The sequence below is a fragment of the Austrofundulus limnaeus genome, unplaced genomic scaffold (assembly GCF_001266775.1).
Source record: "Austrofundulus limnaeus strain Quisiro unplaced genomic scaffold, Austrofundulus_limnaeus-1.0 Scaffold293, whole genome shotgun sequence".
Classification (NCBI taxonomy): domain Eukaryota; kingdom Metazoa; phylum Chordata; class Actinopteri; order Cyprinodontiformes; family Rivulidae; genus Austrofundulus; species Austrofundulus limnaeus.
Genome location: NW_013952695.1, coordinates 180,698 through 188,957, shown reverse-complemented (window position 1 = coordinate 188,957; position 8,260 = coordinate 180,698). Strand labels below are relative to the sequence as shown.

The following is an 8,260-nucleotide window of genomic DNA, read 5'->3' as shown; positions in this document are numbered from 1 at the left end:
CACACACACACACACACACACACACACACACACACACGCGCAGTCCTTACCTGCCTCCTTTTCCAAGTCGCTCCCCCACCCACCCCCTCCTCCTCCATGAGCAGGAACGGCTGCAGTGACCACCTGTGGAGACAAGTGACTACTGCTCTGAGCAGCACTGAGAACTGTTTTAGTTTTTGGTCACAGTTTTAAGTCTTTTTTGTCTTCTATTTTTTTGTGTGTGTCTAATTTATCATTAAATTTCTGGGTTTTCACCCAGCATCAAATCGGCGTCACCTCTGTATGTTTGTTTTATTTTTTGTCACAAGTTGTCCACCTCCGCCTCTTTTGTCTTTCACTTTGTCCACCGCACTCACTCAGGAACTGCTGCAGACCAACACCTGCATTCACACCAGATGGAGAACCAAGAACTGCTGCCAGGTACACACCCCTCCAAGCCCGACACCCACTGTGTGCAGGCAGACACACACRAACACTAAGGCACCTGTTAGTGAGGGGAGTGGATGTGCGCCGGTCCTCACAGCTCTCAGCTCAAAGCATGACTATAACATCAAATGTTMAATTATGTTTAGCTGAAATGGAAATTCTGATTTTATAACTGTTTTAAGAAAAAACAAATACAACACTTAGAGAAGAGCAAGATAACTACTGAAGGCAAATACCATAAATGTAGTTGTTTTAAGTTGGAGAGTTAAAGCTTTAGAAATTGAAAATGTATAGAAATCCTGTTATATTTAATTGAAATAAAAATTCAATTAAAAATATTCATTTTTTTTGCTTTAAATGCTGGTTTTCCATGTCAGACATTTATAAAAAAAATACAAATTGATGTTCAGTCTGATTGCAAAAAAGCTTGCTTCTAGTTTTGATATCCTTCCCTAAACACAAATCATTAAAACACTTATTTTTAAAWCACAAACTTTAAGTCTTGGAACTGTTGTTCTAACTGCATCATTCCAGTGAGCCTGTTTATTGCTGTGATTTGTGCAGGTGATGCTGAGCAGTGGAGTGCTGGTGACTCTCACTCTAAACGGACCCCAGCTTGAACATGTTTGTATAGATCGCATATTAGTGGGTCGACTTCCTGCCAACACTGTGACTGATGGTGAGTTACAGTGTTGCACGTTTGTACTTCTGTCATTTTATGGACTGCTTTATTGCAGCAAGTTTACACTAAATGGAAGTTCTGCCGTGTTATCTGTACCGTACCTCCACTTTTTTTTTGATTTGACGTTATTTAATGACTGGTTAAAAAAAATTAATAAATCTTTGTTGTCCTGCTGAGGGAGAACGCTGTGATTTAAAAAACTGYAACCATCTGCAGTGACAGAATGATTTCAACTTAAAGGTTGTTMGAAATAGACAGGATGTCTACTTAAGTCTCACTACTGCTCTGCAACTTTGTGAGAAGTGAGTTGTAGAAAAGCAACATGTTATTACAGATTGGGAGTATATACTATATGTCTAATTGCTTGGCTGCTTAACATTAACAGATTCGTGAGTCTAAAGCAGAATCTTCTGTTTCTCAGACACTGGTCATATAAATAATTGTTATTGCATTGTGAAAATGATAAATAAAGCCAATTACACAGGACAGGATCGTAAATCAGGTGAGCGGCATCAATAACATCTTTGATTTGAACAACAGCAACAATTATTTATTAAATTAGTAATATGCTGTCAGACAGACAGAGCTCTAAAGTAGCTTAAATTTTTAAAAGTGTTTTTAGGGCTGGGTGACAGGGCTGAAAATGTATCACAATATATGTAATCATTTCATATCACTCTCAATAATTATCGATTAGTTTCTAGTTTTACCCATTTAAAATAAGGGGGCTGATTCATAAGTACTGTCAAACTGGTGATGTAATACCAATGCCACCACCAGCCTTGCTTAAAGGCYCTGTCATAACGTTTTTGACAACTTATGATTTTTTTAAAAGTCTAAATTACTTATAAAATCTATTTATTTTATTGATTAAAAAAATAAATTACTAATAAAATTTATTTATTTAATCAATGTGTTCACATTACAGGATATACCTGTCTAAAAGAGGCTTCAAGTCATTTTCTTTTTTATTACATCTTCAACATACGTCTTTAAAACTGTCATAAGTTGTCTAAAACGTTATAGTGTGACAGGGCCTTTAGCTGGACCATGAGAAGTTGAGCAGCTAAAGCTTTTCTGCTGCCCACAAGTCCCAGAATGCCGTGCAGTTCTAGATTGGCGTTTAGTGAAATTATCAGCATTCTATCTATTCTGTTTTCTTTTGATATTGATCACGTCTAACGCAAAATTTATCACTGTTTTATTGCCGAGCCCTAGTGTTTTTTGTAGTTTACATAACTTTATAAGAACAAATACTTTGGTGTTGCAGATAATTCATATAATGTAGCTAAAACTATGAAAGAGGGAAATTGGGAGAGTCCAGTTGTTTATTCCCTCACTTTCTGTTTGTTTAATAGAAAAATGTGCATAACTGAAACTGAGTGGCCTTTACAAGCTGTGACAGAGGTGCATCTATTATCTCAGGCGTCTCTGTGAAGCTTTGCAAAATTACTAGTTGAGAAGTTTGGCAGGCGTTGGTTGCGATCCGCTTTCTTGCATGCCTCTGCACAAACTTTATCCGTAGTGTTTAAAACATGCCCGTACAGTTACCTAAAAAACAACAACAATGGTACAAAACTGTCGAGAGTTCAGTCCACTGTGCAGTAATCTGAGTCTCTGAAATGTTGGGTAAAAATGACGTCAAAATCAAAATTAATCCCAGATTTCACCCTTACTCAAGACCAAAGTAAACAGAAAATCACTAAAAATCAAATTGATGCTGTTTTCTTTTCAATTCAGCAGTTTCTTTTTTTGAAATCATGCACTTTGTAACAAATACTCTGAATGTTTTCCCATACTTCTTTTTTAAAAGGGAGTTTTAAACTTTAAAAAGGTCCCAGAGCTTATATATTTATACTCAAACACATGAGCTCTCATCCTTAAGTACCAAGTTATGGATGAGAACCCGTTAGATAAACAGGCTCAACAACAACAACAACAAAAACACGTGCTCATTACTTTTATTTTTTGTAAAATAAAAGCACCCTCTTCCACTCATCTTTTTGTCAGCACAGATTATGTGTTTACACCTGCACTTTCTGCATGCAGATTCACATCTACCACTGACGCACACACACACGCCTCACTTTTGTCACACAAACACTCTTTTACACAAGCGGCGACTCTCGCACATAACAGGTGCCACAGGTGAGCCGGGCAACTCTGCTAGCTAATTGCGAGCAAATCCTTTTGTGCTGCATGTGTCCAGGGGCCTTCCCTTAAGAGCATCCATCAGTGTTTTTCCCTCCATCGCGCGTTCCTCCAGGGATCACCTACCCCCCCACCACCCCACCCTCCGTGCTGCAGACCTGCCAGGAGAGAATAAAAGAGGCTGTGGACGCCGGCCCAAATCTGCTAATTATTTCTTTCTTTCTGTATCAATTATTTGTTCATAACACTGCCCTCCCCACTTCCGCCCAGGGTCTCGAGACACTTGATAAAGCCCCTATAGTGCACACACACACACACACACACACACGCATACACACACACACACACACACACACATAATTACAGACACTTCTTTTTTTTCCTTTTTAGACCGATCATCAAACACTTACTGTATGTCCACCCACATTTACACACGTGAAAGTGTGCACACGCTCACACACACAGGTACACACTCACCTCCCGCTGAGCTTCATTCAAAGCCTCAGAGGGCACTAATTATTAGAGTAATGGTTGTGAGAGGGTGGGTTCCGGGGATTGTGTGAGYGTGTTCGGGGGGTTGTAGTCAGATTGGGGTTCTCACATCTGCCACTTGTTAAATTAGGCTGAGACAATTAGAGCAGAGGGCCAGACCAGATCGCCTCGTCCAACACATTTACAATGATTGAAATAGTTTACACTAACAACCGTGTTGTGGCAGCCTTGTGTGTGAGTGTGTGTGTGCGTGTGTGTGCCAGGCAGGAATGGATTTTTTTATATCTTTTAAGAATAAACGATAGCATCAACCAATAAATGCTTTAAAAGAAAATGTCAGCATCTGCCAAGACATTTAGAAAATATCAGATTGGGCGTGTTGTGGCTAATTTCAGGTTTGCAGCAAGGATAGGACCATCCATATTTTTTAATGCAGTACCCAGTATACAGTTTTAATGAAAAATGTTACAATAACATAAAAAGTATTGCTTATTATAAATATACTGTATCTTTTCCACATGACTCTAGCTTTGGGTTATAATAAGGGTGGAAACAACTCAATTCCAAACACAAAAAACATAAATGAAATCCTAATGAGAGGCTAGCATTAAGTTTAATTTGAACGCGATTGAAATGATCAAGAGCCATGTTAACTGACTAAAAGTTGCATCTTCAACCAAATCTTAATCTCTACCATGGTATAAAATGATATTTAGTTGTCATTTTCCRATTAGGACTTGACCACATTCTGAAGCAGAGAGAGGTTGCGAGTATTTGAATGAAGAAGGAATCCCTTTTCGGATTTGCATGGATCCAACAAACGCCTTTGTTTTGTATGTTCGAGACGCGAGGGATCTGTAGCCAGATTTGTTTTTTGTTTGAAGAAGCAGGCTCAGTGTTCTCCTTTAAACTTTTTCAACATGAATGCCAGTTAACACTGTGCTGGACCCGTGAGCCCTGTTTGCATCATACTGAGAAGCAGATTACCAAAATTTTACACCATCAAAGTATTATCGGCTTCCATTGGCCGAAGGCTGGGCCAAACTGAGCATATGCTCCGCGATTAAGCATCCTTAAGTGATTTTTCATAGCGAGTTTCATTTACCCATGTTTAAATGTGCTTTGCTTAAGCCCATTGGCCTCTTATGTCAACATGCTGCAGAGGAGATGGCATTAAATGAATTTAAGGGGACTGTGTGTGTATGTGTGCGTTTGTCTGGGATTGCTTTTAACATATTGAATCTTTGCTTTTTGTGTGTGGGTGTGAATGTGGTTGTGTATTTGTTTGCGTGTGTAAATGTGCATACATAAAATTTAGTTGCAGGCTTGCATGTATGAACGCATATGAGGAGGTGCACAGTGCATGTTTAGACCATGACTTGTGTGTGTGCGTGTGTGCGTCTGGGGGTTTGTTTTATGGTGGGTCGTGCAGGTCTGGACGCTAACGCTAAATCAGCCACCTGGTCCCAGATTGGGCCACAGCCTGGTTTCAGATCCCTTCCTTCATTTGGAAAAGAATGGGATTAATCTTAATCTCATTTATAGACACCCATAGAGATCAATGCTAAACTGCATTTAACTTGATTTGTCTATAATCTATCACAAAGATGCTTACTATTCCATTAAATGTTGTTTCAAAGAGCTAAGGGTTTGTTAATGGCTGTGTGTTTATTTTTTTTCATGGTTTAAGCATTGAACCTGTTTACATTACAAATGCATTTCTGTATAATCCAACTCCAACAGACTGACTCAGTTGACCTAATTTAAGATGCTAGTTTTTTATGTTTTTTTTTCAAGCTGTGCTGCTCTTCCCTCTTAAAAATTAGCATATTAATTCAAAATTTACACACAACAGGATGATTTGAAGCATAATCAAATACCAATATCCTCCTGTTTATAAATAAACACACTCTACACTTAATTGCCGGTTAGATTTTTATTTATTTTTTTAAATCCCGGGGTGCAGCCTCACTCGTTCAACTCAAAGCGGGATATCTGAGAGACATGTGTAACAACCCCGCKCCACCCCTCTTTTTCCATTTAATTGGTTTCATAAACAGATTAATTTGAAGGAGGGAAGGGGAGGGGGGGCTTAATTGCTAATCAACGTTTCCACGCAGCTCCAGAAAGAGTTGAACAGGATCAAGTGTGTTCTTCTACCACACAATATAAATAAATAAATAAATAAATAAATAAATAAATAAATAAATAAATAAATAAATAAAAAATTACAAATACAAATAATAAATAAAAAAATATTAAAAACATATGTCATGAAGCATTTAGTGCACTGACATGAAGTGACGATATAGAAAGAAGAAGGTGTTGCAGAGCATTTGAAAACACTAAATATTTTAATTACAGGCTCTCAAACTGAATAAAGTACGTGGAAAGGAAGGATGTGAAAGAGCAAGAATGGAAGAGGGAAATTAATCCAGAATTTAAGTTGAAGTCTTTTTATTGCTGTTAGGCGCTTTGGGTTTCACTTATGTTTGACAAAGTACGTTAAATTATAAAGTTGAGAATCTTAAATCTTGTATAAATCAGGATGGACTTTAAATTAAGGGATGATAAACTGGAAAACTTAAAACTGTAAAACTGATAAAAACTCATTGATAATATTCTCAATCTTGGAACTCTTGATAAAGCAGTTCTTGGAAGGTCCTTGTCGACTACTAATAAATAGAAAGTCATGAATCCAAATGTTTGAAAGATTTTAGAATAAAATATTATTCTTTTGTTTTATTTAATGTTAATATCTATCATTCAACAGCTAAACATGGTCATTTTTATTTCCAAGTTTGCCAATGTCTAAAGATTCTAGTCTCTATACAGGTCACCTTATCAGCATTAGGCTGTTCTTGTCCTTTTTGTTTACCTGTAAGACATTTGGTGTGATGATGTCATCCCCAGCGGTGCTGAGCAATCATCTGATTCTGCTGTCCTTCCTGGAGCARAGCCAAGTGGCTGCAGTGTACCTGAACAAAAAGAACCAGGATTCTCTGGAGACTGGCAGGCGAACAGACAAACTCTCACCTTCTGAAATTAAGGTACAGTCGAACGCGCTGATGGTGTATGGATGTGTTTTCAAGCAGGATTTTGTTTGAAAAAGGAGAAGACAGAAACGCACGAAAAAACCCCAGAAAGGAACAGCGTCAACATGTCTTGTTTCACTGTTTAGCCTTTTTTCTTTTGCATACCTGATTTGCAGCATTTCCTAACTGTTTTTTTTTTTTCATTTGAGTTCTGAAATAACAAACTAAAGAAATACAACAATTCATTCACATGTTCAAGTTAGACAAATAACCTTCACACGATAAAATGTATCTTGGTTGTATTTGTTTTCTTTTTTATGAATTTGTTGGTCTGAAATTTGCCAGATAATTATCAGTCATCACACTATGATGTGATATAAATTATATAAATGCTGTGTTCCACAACTTCCACTGGAATAAATGGACTGAGGTTCTGCAGCTGGTTTTCTAAACCAGTGGTTCCCAAAGTTGGATTCTCAAAACACCAAGAAGATATACAGAAATTGTATTAACTGTAAAAATGTTTGCCAATGACAATGTTTAGCTCTGTAATGAGATAAAAATAACAAACATGCAGTAAAAGGATAAAAAATTTGGTGACTAACAGATCTTTTTGTTAAACAGCATATTAGAAAATATTTCCATTTTTCAACTAGCAATAGTTGGAATGAAGAGTTTCGGCAGATTTTATTTTGTGTATCAAAATCTGAAAAGTTTGGAGATCATTACCTTAAACCTTAAACCTTTCAACCAATAGCAGTCATGTTTCAGTTTCGCTAGCAATTCATTGCTTTCATCGTTATTTACTATCCTTTCTGCTAGTTGCCACTAAAATCTAGAAAAGATCCTTTTGCAGTTTCTTCAATTATCATTGGGCATATTTACACAGCAAAGTTAACACACGTTTGACTCACATATGCACAATTTGACTAACATTAAACAGTCCCTTTCAAACAAAAGCCTTCCCTGCATGTTTGCAACCAATCAGCCAAATCTTGAAAAAAAAAACTGTATACAATTATAGTTTAACAGAAACGTGTCAACAGAGCTTAACAAAACTTACTGACCGAAAAATACTTTCTTTTCCAGTCACAAATATTACAAACTAAATACCCAGCTTTCAGATTTGCCATTTTGCCATAGAAACTACAGTTAACATATTTATTTCTTTTTATTTACAGAGCTAATCACATATCAACAACACATGTTACATAACAAGGAAGAACGTTTCTAAGCAAAACTTTCATTTTGCTGTTATCAAAGCAAGCAAAAAGATCATAGCAGATATTATTTCTACCAACCCCAAAAAGCATTGGAAACAGTCCAAAAAGTATCATGTGCAACGGTTAAACAAGGGTCACTGCTGGAGATTTGGAGAAATCAGAGCTCTAAGTTGAGTTTGCTAATTTTCCCTATTACTAAACTTTTTTTTCCTTACACACACACACACACACACACACACACACACACACAC

At 37.1% G+C, this 8,260-nt stretch overlaps 1 protein-coding gene across 1 annotated transcript in view; it reads left to right on the top strand.

The window, feature by feature from the left end:
- Window positions 1-8,260, top strand: part of wdpcp (WD repeat containing planar cell polarity effector) — a gene marked incomplete in the record, with an annotated part of 96,646 nt that overhangs the window by 34,476 nt on the left and 53,910 nt on the right. Inside the window, 3 exon segments of the mRNA XM_014021444.1 lie at window positions 361-420; window positions 991-1,105; window positions 6,665-6,801. Of these exon segments, the coding sequence (XP_013876898.1) occupies window positions 361-420; window positions 991-1,105; window positions 6,665-6,801 (312 nt within the window).